The 20,455-nt window shown below is 37.2% G+C and overlaps 1 protein-coding gene across 4 annotated transcripts in view; it reads left to right on the top strand.

Annotated features, from left to right (window-relative positions):
• The window catches only part of LOC134789686 (oxysterol-binding protein-related protein 1), a 109,267-nt gene that overhangs the window by 35,346 nt on the left and 53,466 nt on the right, over nucleotides 1–20,455 (top strand). For 3 of the 4 annotated variants that reach the window (XM_063760287.1, XM_063760289.1, XM_063760288.1), the window contains 5 exons: nucleotides 1,779–1,889; nucleotides 2,606–2,698; nucleotides 3,087–3,153; nucleotides 3,624–3,743; nucleotides 3,900–4,062. In XM_063760287.1, the coding sequence (XP_063616357.1) occupies nucleotides 1,779–1,889; nucleotides 2,606–2,698; nucleotides 3,087–3,153; nucleotides 3,624–3,743; nucleotides 3,900–4,062 (554 nt within the window). Of the gene's footprint in view, nucleotides 1–1,778; nucleotides 1,890–2,605; nucleotides 2,699–3,086; nucleotides 3,154–3,623; nucleotides 3,744–3,899; nucleotides 4,063–7,873; nucleotides 8,330–20,186; nucleotides 20,342–20,455 lie in introns of those variants that run through there. The other variant, XM_063760290.1, reaches the window with a different exon arrangement.

Here is a 20,455-nt window from a genome sequence, read left to right as displayed (position 1 = left end):
ATAATAAACATAACATTTCCTACAAGAAACATGTAGAACACTTTTCGCTAGGATCAATATTTAAAAAGACAAAGCATCCGGTAAGTCAATTATAATCAATTTTAAAGTCCCTTTTTAGTTTTTTGTAAATAACTCGTAAACGGTGTCCCATAGCAAAATAGGTCTTTATGAATTTCTTCTGAATTATGAGTCATACTTTTCAAATTATTAACGAAAAAATAAAAACAAGGAACCTTAGAATTTATTATAATTAACTTTCCCTCTTTATTATCTTTTTAAATATTGATCCCTGCTAAAAATGTACTCAATCTTTTTTATTGAAAATTTTGTGTTGATTATTAATGCTTACAACATTTTTTTTATATTGGCCACCGTTTACGAGTTATTTACGAAAAACTAAAAAAAGGGACCTTAAATATCAAATATCTCACTTCCAGTCAAGAATTCGATCAAGCAACCGGCAAATTCGGATTCAGCGGGTTCTAATTAGGTTAAAAAACCCGGTTGCCAAAAAGTAATATGTTTTGCCAGTAGAAATCGATTTTTACAAAAATGTGACCAGTCTAAATTATTCAATTTGATTAATTTTATAGCCTTTTAAAATATGTTTACACAATTTATCAATCGTGACTGAATTCCGGATTGGTTAGATGGGTGTGTGCCTTTGCTGCCCAACTTGTTATAAAATGACAATATGACGGACGAATGTCTGAAATGTCACCGTATTTAAGAATTATTTTGCTTTTCTTCGTAAGTATGTTGAAAAACATTGTGTGTATAACATATTTGCATATTTATACTGTGGTTACCCATTTTATGAAACGTCCGCTAAACTAGCACAGGTCCGACGCTGACAGTGGTCACGGGCGTACTGGCGTGAGGAATAGGCGCAAGGTATTGCCGCGTAGGGTGTAATTTAGTAGGCAAAATGTTGAATTCATCAAATGATGAATGAAAAAATTAACGTATCGATAAAAGGACAAGCAATAATGAAGATTTACTTAAAAGCTATCGACTGAAGTAAGTTTCATATACATTTTCGTCCTAGTACTTCTAACATAAGAAGATAAAGACAGTGTTAGGCATGTTTTCAACTTAAGATTCTATCGAGAAAATAATGAGCCGTCGTGTTTCTTACAAGCAATAACGTAGTTCAAGGACTGAAGTTATACATACTAGAAAATAATGCATGATATCCTTGTAAAAGTCTGTAAATATGGTGTCAAAAAAGTGCATTTTACTACACACCGCGCCTTAAATCAGCCTGTAATGCAATACAGTCATCTTTATTTTTAACTACTTTCAATATTTTTTTATCATCTGCATAAAGTAAGCAGGTAGACGATTTAAAAACTGAAGTAACGTCGTTTATAAGAATATTGAAGAACAAGGGTCCCAAATGCGAACCTTGGGGGACGCCAGAAGATACAGGGATAAAACTGGAACAAAAGCCTTTGACTGCCACAAGTTCTATTTAATAAATCGGATAGAAATATAAAAAGTAGGTGAGTTGACCGTGACGTCACGATGTAATGTTTCATATAAATTCCATATTAGCAAATCGTTTTGACAGTTCTAAAAAAGTAACTGATTTGACTAGTAGGAAAATACCCTATTATAAAATAATAAGAATTATTATGCCCCACTGTTGGGCACAGGCCTCCTCTCATGCGCGAGAGGGCTTGGGTAGTTAGATTTTGATGAAATGCCTTTATGGTACAGGTCACGTCCATTTTATATACGGATTATTTTTGTTTAATCGTAATATTTTCCAACAGAGGTTCCAGCACGCGTGCGGCACGGGCGCCGAGGCGCTTAGCTCCTTGCGTCACTGCGCAGCGCTCGTTGCTCAAGCCAGAGACGCTGATTCCGCGCGGCTGAACCGAGAGGTATATTTGTGACGTTCTACGAGGAAAGGTACCTTATGGCAGGCGCACCGCGCTCACGTAGCACCGCAACAGTACTGAAGCGTCGTTAATAATAGCATAAGTGCCAACCGCCACGAGGTACCTTTACCCGTGGAACGAGAAAGCTGACTTGTCCGCTGGCTGTCGCGGTTCCGTCGAGACGATTTTTAGATTTGTACAGTCAATGTTATATTGATCTGGGAAATTGCAGTGCCATATTTAGCTGTAATTTCACAAATTCTCAACCTGTAGGAAATTACTAAACGTAAGACGTAGGAAATTACTAAATATACGTTGATAGTTCGTTTTTGAGAAACTTTTGTTTCTCAGTCAGCCAACGTAGCGACAGCTGACATTCACGAGGTTTAACGAATTTAATGATTATCGCCTAGGAAGAACTTTAGTTCTTCAGCCCTCTCTTCCTTTCCATGGGCCGATAAAGGTAGTTTAGAGGCCCCTGATACACAATACAATACTATTAATACTATACTGATATACCTGAATAAAAGTTCTTCTTCTTCCTCGGTCCCTCATTGCTGAGGATCGCGACCATGTATGCTACGTCTCCACAGTGTGCGATCGTAGGCCATATGGGGAGCACTGCATGTTGCCGCCAAGTCTAATGTTAGGGTAATATTAATATTGCCGGTTGCCTTACAAAAGCTGACTTTCATAATATTATATTATTATTTGTTCAGATTGAACGGAACAGGGTATTAGAAGAAGCTCTAGCAGCGTTGGCGAGGACGCACCACGCTTTAGAAATGTCTGTTGCCGAGGAACTCACTAAGGTAAGTCCTTTTTCTTATTTATTAGTCCACGTAGTACTGTCACCCTTACTGTGCATTGTTAATACGTACTCCTTTTTATACGTATTTAAAAAAAAGGGGTCCCTTTGTTTCCCATAAAGTTTTAAGTCATAATGTATTGTTTGTCATATTATCGTTAGTCATAAAACTGAAACCGTTAACTTTTCAGGATTTTCGTAAGGTTATTCTATAGATAGGTTAGGTTTGTTTTATGGCAATCCTGAAAATTTACGCGTTTCTGAGAAAAACCAATTATGACTAACGAAAATTCGGACAAACAATATATTATGACTTAAAACTATTTGGGAAACAATAGAGACCCAAAAAAAAAACATTAAAATCCTTCATTTGATATTTTGTTTTGTTGTAGAGCAAACGAAAGAAGAAAACGCCGTCTCAGAATGGTTCGAAGGAGAATTTCTTCGACGTATTTGAAGGTAATAATAAGTATTAAATTTAATGCACGAACCCTTTTGCTAAATGAATAAAATCGTATAGGTATCATTTAATCAAAATTGAAAGCGTTTTAATCTCCATCTACACCGTATATATTTTGACAGGGAACCCAAAAAAGCCTGCGTGAGTAATCCCTGATTATTATTTCGAGTCTGTCTTGTCCCATTGTTAGGCAAGGGCCCAATTTCTCCGCTAATCTCGGTCCAGTGCTGTGTCTGGCCATTAACCTTTTAACCGCCGTAGACTGATATATAAGACACAAAATCGGGCTCATTTCGCCGCGGTCTGATAAATAAGACAAAACTTCGTGTAACTTCGTACCGCCGGCGACACGAGCGTGCTTGATGAGACATTCTATGTCGGTTAAAAGGTTGAAGGAATTCAGTCCCTAGTCATCCGTGACGGGGTCTGTCATCCGAGTTCCTTATTTATAGTATTTATATATCTACAGATACGGACGATGATGATGACACCCTAGTGACAGCGGGGCTGTCCAGCCCTCTCGGGGCTTTGAGTCCGTGGAACAGTAGTCCTGATCTTTTGCGACGGACCCCTATAGGTAGTCTTGACGGTAAGCATATGACAGAATTTAAGAAAACAATGCTTTACAAAAAATACAGTTCTAGAAAAGAAGCTGATTTGACTAGTAGGAAAGTACCCAATTGTTATTTTACTAACCATCTTCGATTTTCGATGTCATTTCTTCATCAAACCCCATTATCCGCAGGAGACGTAACTCCCACAAACGAACAAAATGGCGGCTCGCCTCTATCCAGCTCTCCCACTTCTCTACACACCGCTCTAAGCCCCGCTTCTTCCCGTGGTACCCTCGTGTCCCAGGGTGGCCATGTGTACAGAAACGCGAGGTATCGGAGGAACAAGAATCCCAGGTTAGTACACAGATGTAACCCCACAGGCAAAATGGCGGCACTCACTTCTCTACACCGCGAAATAATCCCCGCCTCATCTTCTGGTACGGATGTAGTGTATAATTGTTTATTGTTTTCCATCGTACTTTCTCGGTTTGTATTTGTCATGCTACTTCAGTCGACCTCCAGTAGGTACTTTTTGTACTTTTATACCGAGACTGACTGAAATAGCAAGACACGTTCACGCGTTTCCGTGAAATTACGATGGAAAATAATTATGTACTACAACTGTACCCAGGTATAATAATATACTCCGCCTGGTACTCTATTCCCGTCTTTTCTAGGTCACCTAACTGACACAAGCCTACGTCATCATGCGACAGCGCTATATGATAATATGCGATAGCGCTATATATAGCGGCCATGTTATTGTGACGTAGGCCTGTATCACTCTGGGAATAGAAGACCATGTTTTATTAGACCATGAACTGTACCCTCTTGTTCCAAGGCGGAACGCGAGGTATCACAGAAAAAAAAACTCAAGGTACGTTTTAACTTTTAACCAATAAAAATAGCCATAAAACTATTTTCACTTTGCGTGACTTCGGGCGAGTCAATGTCGCACTTAACCCGTTTGTTACTTGATTCCCCTGATCTATTACCTGATAGAAAGAAACATATTTCATATAGAAATAGGCAATAAACGGGCAATACTCCTTGCCCATGAGCCTATTGCCGTAATTTCACAATTATAAGGTGGTGCTCCCTGCAGTTCACGCTCGCTACCGGGCGGTTCACTGGGTAATTTTGGTAATTTTTTCCTTCGTATATAAAATAAATGTTATATACGAAGGAAAAAATTACCAAGGCCTCCAGTGTGGCTTGTATTTCACCTTGTGGCGTAAAGGAAAACTTGAGCCTGAGATTTACACTTTGCGTCAACATTAATAAACACTACAGAGCGCTTCCTGTAGGCACACACGTCCATGTCGTTATACATATACATCGAACGATGTCTACTATTTTTAACCGTCGTTGGCTTGCCGGACAAAATATACTAGTATTTTCTTGGCATCCTCATACATTATTTAATTTATGATATTTATTTTCTCTTCCTGATTTAATTTATTTCTGTGATTATCGTTGTATTAATTTACTTTTTTTCATGTTTTGTTTCAGTTCTGATTCTGATTGGTCCCTTTAGTCAGTAAATGAAGGTGTGTAAAAATATAATGGCGTACGGAAGTTTCAGTATTCTTGGTTATAGCAGTAAATATAATGGCAAAAATGCTTTCTAGACATTGAATTCTTTCAATGGGTTTGTAAAGAGAAGGGTCTGATTCCGGCTTTAGGTGTGGCGTGGTTTTTTTTGCTAAAAATAATAATTTGTTATTTTTACGGTTTTTTGTTGCTGTATGAAATTATTTGAGGTTAAGCGCGTGACATGTTTTGGAGATCCTAGGTTTTTCAAGCACTAACAGTGCGAGTAGCGTTTACGACGGTGTCTAAAAACAGTGACTAAAACACTTGAGTTAAACCGTAAAATTAGCTTAATGTTATGGGACCCACAGATTACCAGTTCGCCGGACGATATCAGCCTGTCAGTTAATCGCAAAAGGTGACAGTTCCGAACAACTGACAGACTGATGTCGTCTGGCGAACTGGTAATCTGTGGGCCCCTTTAGTATATTTCACGACAGTTTTAATTCGACTATTTGAGGTCTAAAAATATCTCATCTGAATAAACTTAGGTAGTGAAACTTCTTAACGCTGTCTTAGAGAACACATGTACAAAGTATTGTAGTGCACAGTATGCCGAAACACAAATAAACCCAGTGATCAGATTTCTTACAGCAAAAAAAGGGATTGATAAATTCTTCTGGACCTTTCCTGTTCTTAAAATTGTGAGTACGGACTATTACTAGGTACTTACTAATAACTTTATTATTCATACGTATTAAGTTTTTTTTTTATCCATAGTGCTTTAAAGTTTTGTCTTTAGTTTACTTTAATAAAAGTATTTAATATATCGTTAGAATACTTTTAATTTTAGTATTATAAATATTTCAATCTTTCAATCACGTTTTTGCTGTGAGAAATTGGAGGTCAAGTATATAGTTTCTCGAATTAATCATAAGTTGACTACAATTTTATTCTATGATGCATTAATTATCAATTATTAAATCATAATATTTATTTTTTATTTATATTCTAATTTTAACACTTTGTTGTAATTATTTCCTATTTTTCCTGGATTTATCTTGCTTTTCAAGGATTGGTTGATGCGATCTCATATGTGATTTGAACAAAATTGTATTTCGTCAGGTGACAAGCAAGACTCACTAATTACCACCACAAGTTCATGGCCATAGTGAACCATATTAGTACTAGAACAAGGTCGATTTTTGTTTAATTTTTTTTTAGTAATTAGTGACTTGCTTGTCCCCTGACGATATGGTTGTAGGTACTATGTTATTTCCTTTTTTTTTTATTAATTCCATCTTATATCAATTAAAAATCCTACGTGTAGGTATAAAAAGACATTGCACAAATAAATTGAATCAACTCGACTACAACGAGGTAATTTGAAGCGCAAACAAAGTTATGCGAGCCGCGGCCGCCTGTGGTCTATTAACATGACGGCATATTCAAGTTTCTGCGCAGTTTAGTATTGCACATTTTTAGGGTTCCGTACCTCTAAAGGGAAAAACGGAACCCTTATAGGATCACTCGTGCGTCTGTCTGTCTGTCCGACCATTCCCCCCCCCCTTTATCTCTGGAACTACTGGGTCTAAAATTTTGAAAAAAATACATAAAATAGTACTTTACCTATAGATGACAGGAAAACCTATTCGAAATGTGCAGTCAAGCGTGAGTCGGACTTATGTACGGAACCCTTGGAACGCGAGTCCGACTCGCACTTGACCGGTTTTTTTTAAACCTTTTTTTTTGATAATTGAATGGCATAATAAGCTAACTTCCGATATTATTTCACAGAAACTAAAATGTAAGTTTGACTGACCAATTAACAATTATCCAGGTTTTGTGCCCATTTTGTTCTGAAAAGACTGATTGGTCGTATTTAATGGGGTAATATAACTAGCATTTTAGTGTCTGGGATGTAAAAACATCGTTTAAGAAAACGTACTTATAGTTATTTTATTTTGTTTTGTGTGTGTACCTAATATATAATATCGTAATTTTGGTGAAGTGATATTGTATTCGAGGTTCAGTGATTATCTTTAGTCTAATTTGTATTAATTTGCATTTAAATTTTGGTTATACTTTGTGATAACTTTAGTATTTTATTTTATTGAGTTACAAAACTGTTTTATTTTGTATTATGTAAAATAAATTTATTTTATAGTTAAAATGAGTTCCGTACTCCAGAATTTAAGATTGAAAATTGTGATATTCAGCGATATAGTTTTAGCATAATTTGATTTGATATTGATAATTTAAATAAAGATAAAAGCTATTTAGAAAAATTTGGGACCAAAGGATAAAAATAAAAAATATATGTATAATTTGTAAAAAAATATAAATAACGACAAAAAAAATAATGTAGAAAGCTAATTGTGATAACTTTTTTTGATAATTTACATTGCTTATTGTAAGTACAATTATTGACACGTATTTAATGATATATTAAATAAATTTCCATTCAATCATTTACTTATTTTAATTTCCTCTGTATTGACTAAAAAACCTTAAATTATGTTGAAGTCTTATTTTATCTTTCGTTTCGTATTCGACCTTTCGTGATAAGACGAAGGGCAAAATAATTTTCTAGAGAAAACTGATATTGGGACGTTGACGATACCTCGTTCATATTTCTTAATGCGTCCTTTATCACCACGACTAAGTAAACATCTCAATAAAAACTACTCATCAATAGCTAACAATGGACGTTCATTATACCAGCAATATCGTTAACATCAATACTGTTCCATACAACGACTGGTTCAATAGCCCCATAATACCACCGCCGCACATAAACAGCGATGTATGCTAAACGTAATAACATACCGCAATATTAGCTGTCCCACGTTGGGCGCCAATGCCAAGATACAAACAAGCTTACACATGCCAAGGACTTTAGGTATCTGTAATAAGGTTTCATTTCGCCTGATCTGTGCGAAAATGCTTTTCATTAGAGCAGTTCGATGCGGCGGGGGTGGGGGACGACGCTGAGTCTGCCCGAGCCCGAGCCAGTCAGTTGCGCCGCAGCTTCTGCCGAGAGCGCACGCGTTGACGCGGGGACATTACACATGACATAAGACGGATTGTGAGTGTAGCGGTTACATAATTTGTTTTTGTATCTTTTGATTGGCGGCTTATAATAAGTTCATTCAAGTTTCCATTCCATAGGATTAGTCAATTGCGATGTATACCACTAGGTATTCTCATATGTACTACGTACTTATCTAGTATGCAGCGGATTGAGATTTTTAGGTTATACCTACCGACCGCTTAGAAACAAATAGGTAACTAAGTTAGTGGGCAAAACGCGGCGCGTTAATTGTATTAGTTACTTCTAGAAATTACGATTTTCTAATTCTGCGCCATATTGTCCTGCGTAGGTAGTACCTATGTACAACCTATACTATCTACCGTAGGTATCTTTATTTTGTAAATTCTTCAACTGATATATTTTATTGAATATAACAATGTACCTACAAAAATCAATAAATTGATTTAACATGTCCATTATTTTTACCTTATTAAGTACTTGTTACGTCATTTTCTTATTCCAAGTAGGTAGCAAGTAGCTCTTACTTGTACTTTTTTGTAATATGGCTTTAGATTACCCGACTTGAAGAAGGAGATTTTCGATTCGTCAAGATCTTTTTTATTTTTTATGTAGGTAATTGTTAAAAAGGACTGAAAATATTAACAGAAATTCGCAACCTTAGTAGTGTTTTTTTTTTGTTTTTGACAATTACATGTTATGTGATCCAATATAATAGGTATAAATTATTTTTGGGTGTGTTGGTCCATGTCATCAAATGGGTATATCAACTACGCCAATCTCTTCAGTGATCAACAAGACATCAAAGAACATAGAAATGATATACCCATATATATTTAAGTCTGGAAACTCTCTTAATCAATGTCAGTAAGATGTTAGAATCTCCGACTTTTCTAATTCTATGTCTGGATAGAAGCAAATTAGCCTTTAACACCATATTATTCTAAATGCCAAAAAAACAAATCCCAACTTTTACAATAGATACTTACCTACAAAAAACAAACTTCCTAAAAGTATTACCTATCATTACTTTTCGCGATGAAATCCCAGAGCTATAAAAGGTAACCAATGAAAGCAGTTTCGACAGGATCCTTCGGTTTCTTTGCTCGTAAAGTTTTACTGCTAACATGGGCCGAATGGTCTTAACCTTCGCTTTGAGGGTCCTAACGATGATCGAAATACTGTTTCTTATTTGTTGTTGAAAATTTGTACATCTAGAGCCCCTATTCTGCACAGATGTAGTGCATAATTATTTTCCATCGTATTTTCACGGAAACGTACGAACGTGTCTTGCTATTTTAGTCTGTCTCTGTACAAAAAATATTGACGTTGACTTAAGTAGCATGACAAATACGAACGTTTCCGAAAAAATACGATGGAAAACAATTATGCACTGCATCTGTATCTATAAAGTTTTGCCGTATATTATACCCCTCTCTTGCTAATTTGCTGTAAGTACCTTCTTTCCATATTCACGGATTCGAGCGTCTGGCAGTTGTTCATTTATTTATTTATTTAAACTTTATTGCACAAAATATATACTTACCACAATGTACAAATGGCGGACTTAATGCCAAATGGCATTCTCTACCAGTCAACCATAGGGCCAAACAGAGATACCTACAATTGGTGCAGAAAGAGAAATATATTGAGTGATTTAAAAAAGAAAAGCAAACTATACTTATTACTACTTACTTTCATCGGTGTATACTAGAGAACATTAACTAAATTACCATATATCCAATCGCTTCTGTATACTTCGAACGCATGCACTTTTGCCTTTGTTTTTCAAAGTTTCCCAGTGCCTGCAAATATCAATGGCTAAAATATACGGCCACAGTGGCGAGCGTCCAGCGGCATGCTTGGTAGGACTAAGACAATTTATGTGGTATATGTATGAACATCACAAGCCTCTAGTCAGTTGTTTTGTTGTACCATCCCCTAACCGTCTCTGTCTTATTGGTCAACGTGTGCCTTTGATGTTCTTCCATCTCATTTGCGGTCTAAACCCCGCTTTTGTTTGGTTCTCGTTCCAACAAGTCTCAAACAAGCTTTATCCGTAGGTAGTGAACAAAAGTAATCTCATAATGTAAATTGGCTGCCACTTTGAAAGGTAGAAATGAGAAAAAAATACGGGTGTTTTACGAATAAAATATTAAGAGGTAAACTGATGAAGAAATAAAATTGTATCGAAAAGTTATAATGTGGATATGAGTAGGTATACACCAGAACTTTTGAATTTATGCTCATAAGTTATTCGGCACTAAATTGGCCTTAGTTTTTTCAATGTTGGCAGGGTAAATTACCCTATCGTTGACACTCCTGACTCCATCAATGGTTCGCCAACCTTATTTTAAGGTAGCAGTGTCTAGTGACTTTTTTGCAAATTAGGTGCCAATGATGATTACTTTTCCATGTCAGTCAATGGTTCACAATTCGATATGAATTTGAATAATCTCTGGGTTTGGGGTAAATCCGGGTCAATCCGAAATGTCACGCACCTCATTTCGGCTGTTTCCTGCGTCAAGTATAGAAGTGAGAAAATATTGAAGTAGCCTGTATAGGTATATAACGTTATAAAACACTGTGAACATGACATTAATTGTTGTTTTACAACTGCTACGTGGGACAGAACACCCTCGCAATCCTCTTAAATTTGCCTTAGCTAATTATTTTCCTCATTACACTGTTCCACTTATCTGTACTGCCCCCCTAATAGCATTTTCTTGTAGGGATTTTGTTGGGCCTTTGTTTACGTATTAGTTGGGCAACCGTTATATTTGGCCGTACGATTTGCTGGAGGGCCCTCGACAAAGGCCCTCCCGAAGATTCCCAACAGAGGGCCATAAGAGTAATTTTTTCGTTGGGCCTATTTAAATAAATCATACAATTATTCAACGGTGGTGGTTTTGGTTGGGCCGTGGTTGGGCCTATACACATTTGTTTGATGGTTGGTTAATTGTTACATTTGGCCGTACGATTTGCTGGAGGGCCCTCGACAAAGGCCCTCCCGAAGGTTCCCAACAGAGGGCCATTAGAGTAATTTTTTCGTTGGGCCTATTTAAATAAATCATACAATTATTCAACGGTGGTGGTTTTGGTTGGGCCGTGGTTGGGCCTATACACATTTGTTTGATGGTTGGTTAATTGTTACATTTGGCCGTATGGCTTGCTGTAGGGCCAACTGCAAAAAAATAAAAAAGGGCAATTTTTTCGTTGTGCTTCTGTTTGCAAATTCAACAATTACCCAACGGCAAGTCAGGTAGGTCGGTAGGTAGTCGTGCACCAGGTTGAAGGCCCAACACAGCTTGTCCCACAAAGGGCCAACATTGTAACTTTAACGTTGGGCCTTGTGTAGGATTCTTACAATACTACCGTAGGTAAATAGTTGTGTAATTTATAGTGTGCCTACAGTCTAATTATGTAATGGGCTTTTGTTTACGAGTCCTACAGTTACCCTACGAAGTGGTTGTGTAATACGAAGTTGGGCCTTTGCTGATAAATATTACAATTACACTACGGTAGGCATTAGTTGTATCCACATGAAGGCCCTAGGCTAGGCAGCAGTTGTTGTTAATCTTCTCTGTATCGTTTCAATTTTAGTATATGTACTGCCGAAGCAAGTACACTTACTATACACTCTAATTTGTATATATACTAACCGCACTTCGAAACTTCGTAAGCGAGATTTATGTTTTTTTAGATTTAAATTGAGAAAATGTTGGTAAAATACAATTTTTAAAATTTATGTATAAATTTTATAGTTATAGCTATTAGATTTATAAGTTACTTTTAAAAAATATTATGATTATATCCGGAATAATCGAGAAAATAACTATAACTTCGATGTTTGGAGACAGTAACGCCATCTAGTGACGCCACAAGCAAACTCAACTGGTATCGTTGGGCATCAGTACCACAGCCAATGTTGGTAAATGCGATATTTGTGCTCACTGGGCCAACGAATGTTATCGTTGTTTAGCCACCGGTACCAAAATACACAAAGGCCCATTGTTAGGCGTCAGTGCCACAGCCAATGTTGGTAAATACGATATTTGTCATCATTGGGCCATCGGATGATATCTTTGACTAGCCAACGTTACCAAAATACACAAAGGCCCATTGTTGGGCATCCGTGCCACAGCCAATGTTGGTAAATGCGGTATTCGTCACCATTGGGTCAACGAATGTTATCGTTGTTTAGCGAACGGTAGCAAAATACACAAAGGCCCATTGTTGGGCCTCAATGCTACAGCCAATGTTGGTAAATGCGATATTTGTCGTCATTGGGCCATCGTATGATATCGTTGATTAGCCAAAGTTACCAAAATAAACAAAGGCCCATTGTTAGGCGTCAGTGCCACAGCCAATGTTGGTAAATACGATATTTGTCATCATTGGGCCATCGGATGATATCTTTGACTAGCCAACGTTACCAAAATACACAAAGGCCCATTGTTGGGCATCCGTGCCACAGCCAATGTTGGTAAATGCGGTATTCGTCACCATTGGGCCAACGAATGTTATCGTTGTTTAGCGAACGGTAGCAAAATACACAAAGGCCCATTGTTGGGCCTCAATGCTACAGCCAATGTTGGTAAATGCGATATTTGTCGTCATTGGGCCATCGGATGATATCGTTGATTAGCCAATGTTACCAAAATAAACAAAGGCCCATTGTTGGGCATCAGTGCCACAGCCAATGTTGGTAAATGCGATTTTTGTCATCATTGGGCCATCGGATGATATCGTTGATTAGCCAACGTTACCAAAATACACAAAGGCCCATTGTTGGGCATCAATGCTACAGCCAATGTTGGTAAATGCGATATTTGTCGTCATTGGGCCATCGGATGATATCGTCGATTAGCCAACGTTACCAAAATAAACAAAGGCCCATTGTTGGGTATCAGTGCCACAGACAATGTTGGTAAATGCGATATTTGTCATCATTGGGCCATCGGATGATATCCTTGACTAGCCAACGTTACCAAAATACACAAAGGCCCATTGTTGGGCATCCGTGCCACAGCCAATGTTGGTAAATGAGGAATTCGTCACCATTGGGCCAACGAATGTTATCGTTGTTTAGCGAACGGTAGCAAAATACACAAAGGCCCATTGTTGGGCATCACTGCCACTGCCAATGTTGGTGAATGCGATATATGTCATCATTGGGCCAACGAATATTATCGTTGTTTAGCCAACGGTACCAAAATACACAAAGGCCCATTGTTGGGCATCTGTGCCACAGCGAATGTTGGTAAATGCGATGGTGGGCCAATACAAAATTAATGTTGGCTACGGAACGAACCTCATCCCAACGTTTTCCCTACCGTTGGCACCGTGGGCCCCAACGAAAATGCTACTAGGGCCACGGCTATCGATCGAGCGTGGGCGGGCTAATAATATGACTCATGCTCGTTTCTGGAAGGAGATTCTTCAGATCTCGTAAATTATTTTAATCTCTTACATTCTGTTAGTCGGATTTTATTTTCCAATATCTGGGAGACCGAGCTTTGCTCAGAAAACATATAAAAACTCAAAAATGCGCATTTTCCCAGAGATCTACACTTACCCCACAGCCACAGTTGCCTGTATTGACCTTATTAAAAACATTCAGCAATCCAGCAGTCTGATATTTTTGCACGCTTCGTCGTGAGATATATTGCAGTCAACTGCAGTTTATTAACGAAGTCGATCAAGCGGTTGAAACTGCTCAGTTCACCTCAACTCAACGAAACCCGGAAGCTCGCAACTGTTGCTCGCCCCAGCTCGGTTAGCTTACTCAGGCGATTAATCGCTCTAATTGGCTGAGGCGAAGATAATATTGTCTTTGGCTGAGGTTTACTTAACACTGCTGTTTGATACGTAACTGATGACTTGGAGCGGTATAAAAACTAAAAACATGATTTCTGCTAGCTCCCGTGAGCCGTTGCTAACGGCTGTCTATTAACCAAGTCAATCAAGCGGTTGAAACTCCGCTCAGTTCACCTCAACTTAACCCTGAGGACGTTCGCAACTGTGGCTCGCGATCAGTCCATATGGCCGATGTCCAAAGAAGGGGGAGGGGCATACATATCGTTAGAAAATTTGTTCTCCTGTCTTGGCGACGCCCATGAGTCTTAGGTGTCCGCTTTCTGACTTTCTCTTCCCCACCTTGCACTTCGGCATCCCTTTCAATGCCCAATGCATTGCGTCTTCAACGACGTCGACTTAGGGCAGTTAAAAGAATATTGCTGCACGAGTATAGGTATTATAACGACAATATTATTTCAAACATCGCTTACGCTTAACCTAACTTTCTTTATATCTTACTCCGTTACGTGTGGAAAGGTCAAAGTTAAGAGTATGGTTAAAGTGTAATGACTCGATTGCAGCAAACTTAAGTCAGGCGAAGAAAGTTCAATCTGCATTGCAGACATGAAATAAGTACGTTGCTATCTAAAGCTTTGTAAGCAGTTTGCATTTAAGAGATACTTGCTACAGATGCAAGTTTTCAACTTAGTCGAAGTCGCTTGCACCTTCAATCCTTAGAAATTTACTCCGTACCTCCTACAACTTTATCGTAGTTATTGGCAAATATCTTGTTTAGTGGAATTTCATGTCAATATTTTTTCGAAAGTCACACAAATTACTATAAGATGTATGTACCTTAAGGATAAGGAGAGCGCCCCTTAATATTTGTCTCAAGCTTCGTCAGCAATTACGCTTAATACTGTTTCGTCAACTCCGCTAAATCAGATAGTCAAGTAAATCCTATTACGCTTAGTGAATGCAAAGTGGTTACGTGGGTTGCTTTACTAAATGGAATGTACCTCAAGTTTAATACCATTAATATCTGGAGACCGAGTTTTGTCCGTACAATATATAAAAATTCAAAAATGCGCGTTTTCGCAGAGATTTGTTTAGCATGTTAAATACTCTATAGTTTGACAAGTTCGATGTTTTTGTATGGTGTCGGATTTTTTCGGTGGTTGAGAGAACTTGTAGCTAAATGAGTTATACTACTACTCTCTTAATTTACCACTAATCACCCTTATCACGTTACGTTAAGGCTTACTTTGGACTGTTACCAGATTCATTCGATTCCACAAGCGAATAACGGTTAATTATTTTCATACCGTTCCATTTTTGTCACTGTCTGCCCCATAAAATAAAAATCCTTCACCGCGGAATGACGGAGCAGTTCGGAACACTGCCAGGGTAGATCGATAGAGCTTGTTGGCGTGTGGTCACTTTTGTATCGTATTGTTTTAATAAAACGAAGGAAGTGAAAGTTATAATATCAGTAATTTAACTGTTTATTACGTTCCATAAAACCACCCAACTAAATACCTACCTACAATAGTTATTTGTTTTACAAGGGGGCAAAGTTGTTATTTAACCGCTCGTGCTAATATTGATACCCGAGCAAGCGAAAGATTCCAAAATTGGAATCTAGAGCGTTGCGAGGGTTTCAAAGCAAGAGAGTTAAACAAAATTTGCCCCCGAGTGAAACACAAAATTTTTCACCACACCAACCCGAAGCGAATATTAAATGTAAAATATCAAACAAAATCAAACCAAATCAAATCCAAATGAATGTTATTAAATGTTTATCATCCAAAATCATCATTTAAAAGTCAATTCTACCAGCAAACATAAGAAAGCAACTCAAAATTTGCATGTGATTACTTTGCCTCACATGTGAATAAAATGCAACTTTGCTAGCAGTTTTTGAAGTGCAAAGTAAGCCTTTCCGAGCTGGTGTGGTGAAAAAAAGAAATTCGAAATTCAAACCTAAGTCTTGGCAAGTGATTGACTGATACATGATTGTGCGCCATCAGTGGCACTTTTTTTAACACTTCTTTTAAAACTATGAAGTCTACATATATTTGACATGAAACGTGTGACTTAGCTTTAAATTCAAAGGTTTTCGACAGGTAGTGTGGTTCCCGACAAAGTACTTAGACCCTTTTGTTGAAAGCCCCATCGGAGCGGCCAATGTGCTGATAAATATCTGAACATTCACTTTTACGTTTATAACAGAGAGGTATTGTTCCGATATTGCACTGTACTTGTCAGTTTACAAGTCCATAGTATAGGAATATTATATGTATTTTGTAAATAGATTCAAGACATCCTTTAGGCAAATTTAATATGTGAGCTAAACTGTGCGAGTTGGCGCAGCGCCAGGGGATCGATACAGCTTGTTGCAGCCTTATACAATCCACGTGTTCGGCCTTTCATAAAACTTTAAGGAGAAACTAGTACAGATGTAGTGCATAATTGTTTTCTATCGTATTTTCTCGGAAACGTTCGTATTTGTCATCCCACTTCAGTCAACTCAGTACTTTTTGTATCGAGACACGTCCGTACGTTTCCGTGAAAGTACGATGGAAAGTAATTATGCATTACATCACATTTATTCCTTATTCAAATGGAACTTAAAAAAACCGGGCAAGTGCGAGTCGGACTCGCGCACGAAGGGTTCCGTACCATAATGCAAAAAAAAACAAAAAAAAAGCAAAAAAAAAACGGTCACCCATCCAAATACTGACCACTCCCGACGTTGCTTAACTTTGGTCAAACATCACGTTTGTTGTATGGGAGCCCCATTTAAATCTTTATTTTATTCTGTTTTTAGTATTTGTTGTTATAGCGGCAACAGAATTACATCATCTGTGAAAATTTCAACTGTCTAGCTATCACGGTTCGTGAGATACAGCCTGGTGACAGACGGACGGACGGACGGACGGACGGACGGACGGACGGATGGACGGACGGACAGCGAAGTCTTAGTAATAGGGTCCCGTTTTACCCTTTGGGTACGGAACCCCAAAAATTGTACATGGGACGTGGAAAGATGGAACTTCGCTCGGTTTTCTCGCTAGCTCCGACGTCGGTTATATTTGTATATAAATATTTACTGTCTTCTTCATAAGACATTATTAATAAAGAACTTAAAATAAAATATGTGTATTTCTAATTTAGTTCCATAACATTTTATGAGTCGCTTGATACTTTTACCTGGACCTCCCATATTTATTTATTAATTTTCTTATCAAGTTTCAGGTTTTATATAACTGTATAACTCATGCAGTCAGCAGCAGAATTTGCTAAGCGGGCAAGGTGTTCAAAATTACCTTCACACGCTCTTATTCTCTTAACAATAAAGTCGTGGAAAGATCATTTTGAACACCTCGCCCGCTTAGCAACTTAGTACGCAGTGCAATGTCGAATTTAATATGTGTTTACTGTGCATCACGTTTCTAACGGTTTCCGCCTAATACGCCATTTGACATTTACCCTGCAACTCCAAATTAGTATTTTTTATTTATTTAAACCGTCTAATTTAAACAGTTTAATTCACTTATTTTTCACTGTAAATCCTAGCTTGCTTCTTATGCTTGAAAATCCTAGTCCTGACATAGGCTCTTCTTTCTCGGTTAATTACACTTTTCCGCTTAAGACATGCTTTATTGTAATTCCGTTGAACTGGCAATCAACCCTCGACATCATGTACCTACAGTACACATCATAGTTTCAAACGAAATCCAGCTCCAATCTCGCTAACTAGGTAAATTGGTTTTCCATCCGAATGCTATTTTTAGCCGCCATATTGTATTCAACGTTTCCCGTGATGGCTGACGGCTGTGTCCGGTGTCAGCAGTCGGCATACCTATACAAATCTATTCTAGTGGCAATAATACAAGATGTAGTGCATAATTATTTTCCATCGTATTTTCACGGAAACGTACGAACGTGTCTTGCTATTTCAGTCAGTCTCGGCACAAAAAGTACTGAGGTTGACTGAAGTAGCATGACAAAAACATGAGGAAAATACGAAAAACATAAAAAAAGGAAATACAGTGAGTGGTTAATTGGTTATATCTTCAAATACACTGTTACTAAAGCAAATCGTTTATACAATACAGTAGTACAATACATTGAGATATCTATTTTTTTTCGCGATAGCCGCACGCCGCGTACTGCTGCACGCCGCGCTGTACGCCCCTTCGGTTTGAAAGACAATTGTCTTTCAATATTGTGTGTAACTTCATAAGATATTGTATCGTATTGGGCTAGAGTGATGATATGATTAAAAAATGTATTAAAGCTGTCCCAGTGTTCAAAGGTGATATTTCTTCGATCGTCCCAGAGAACAGATAATGTATAAAATGAGATGAAAATAAAGTATACTGGGCGAGATAATTTTAAATAGATGGTTATGTTGAATTATTGCAAAAGTATGTTCGGTCTGGTCTAGACATACCTACCGCGGGGACCGCGTGTTATCTCAATATTTTCAATATAGCTTGGGCAGTCGAATTTGCGATACCCATTACTGTAAATTGAACCAATTTGTAAGAAATTGTACATTATTACAGGTTGCCCAAACATACGCTGGCAATTTTTTTTACTCCGGTTATTACGGTTGCTTTTGTGTAAGGGAAAACCACCAATGATCGACACTTTTAGCCAGTGTTCGACATAAGTACTTTAGGTCAAAGTGACAGGAATTAATTTTGAATAAAGAAAAAAAATCGTTGTTCAAACTTAAACTATATTATTACTTTGACATAAGTGCCATGTCGAACATTGGTGCAGCGTCGATCATTGGTGCTTTTACATCGGCTCAAAATATTTTGAAAATAAAATAATACGTTACGTTTTAGTAAAATGATTGCAAGTTTAATTTTAATGTCATTTTGTAAAAGTCTTAAATAACGTTTTATTTTCTTGTTTTCATTTTGGTTGTTATTAATAAATTTATATATTAATAAGAAAGATATTCCTTATTTTGTCAACGTATTTATGTGCCAAATAGGTGCTTAGGTATAGGTACACAATTATAGTAATTTCTGTTTATAACATTTTAGTATCGGTTAGTATCGGGGTGTAGGTTTTTACTAATACCATGGTGGCAAACAACCTAACGATCCGCCTGATGGCTTAACGACCTCAGTCTATAGAGAAAATTGAAAACATTTTCGTGGTGGACATTTAAAACAAATTATTTTTCAGTAGTAATGTTTAAACAATAAAGTACTTAATGTATTTAAACGGATATATTCATTAGCGACAAGTAAATGTTAAGCAAAACGGATTTACTAAACAATTGTATAGCAACATTCGTACGTCACCCTGTATAAAAACGCTGGTTAAAATCTAGTTTAAAAGTATAAGCAAGTCAAAAGCGGGACGAAGACTTATTAATTAATTCTAGTGCTACGGAATAGCAACGACTCGTAGAACGTGCTACGTCGTAGACGCTCTACGAGATGCTCTTGGGAAATGCTAGCACAGTAAAAACGTTCAAGTAGGGCAACTTAGGAACTAACACGGTTAACAAGCAAAGCTAGAGTTGTTTTTTTGCCAATCTAAGAATATCTAACTCAACTTAAGAATCAACAGAACAAACGAAAAAGAAGTGAGGCATCATTTACTTTTTAGAGTCGGACCAAACTAATGGTGCATGGCATTTGCAAATGATAATGTGTTAAAATGTCAAATTTCTTTAGAAATATGACGCCTATAATGATCTTCCACACTTTTTTCTGTCAAACCCGATGCAGAGCAAGTACAGAGAAAGTTTATAAATTATAAAGTATAATAAATAAACTTAAATTATAATAATTATATCTCCATACAAACGTAGTCCCTATTTTAGTATTGATATGGAAAATATTTTTCTACGTTAGATTTTTTAAATTATTATAAGAGTAAGAGGCTTTTAAAAGGTTGTATGGAATTTGTTTTTCGCTCCTAACTCTTATAATAATCAATAAATTAGATGGCTAATGTAAAATTAATTGTTCAAAAATTATATCTTAGTGGATACCCGCTTTCCCAAACAAACGTACCCTATTTTCCTCCCCGAATATGAAATTATGATTTCTCTCTTTAGTACGAAAATGGGAATTAAATAAACACTACACAGACTTTGAAAGACTCGTGTTTTCGTGTGTGTCCGTGAGTGTCCGTGCGAGTGAGACGGCGAGATTTAAAACGGCGGCGTTGGAGTAAGATGGGCGATAATGCTGATGGGCAGTACAAGAACAGGTGAGTGGATAAATTAAATATAGAATAATCCCTTAATTTCTAGAATAATGTTTTAAAATAAAAATAATATTTTATTTCTATACTTTAACAAAAATATTGTAATCGTTTGAAAAC

This window comes from Cydia splendana, chromosome 4 (assembly GCF_910591565.1).
Source record: "Cydia splendana chromosome 4, ilCydSple1.2, whole genome shotgun sequence".
NCBI classification, from domain to species: domain Eukaryota; kingdom Metazoa; phylum Arthropoda; class Insecta; order Lepidoptera; family Tortricidae; genus Cydia; species Cydia splendana.
This window is presented reverse-complemented; position numbering and strand designations above follow the sequence as displayed.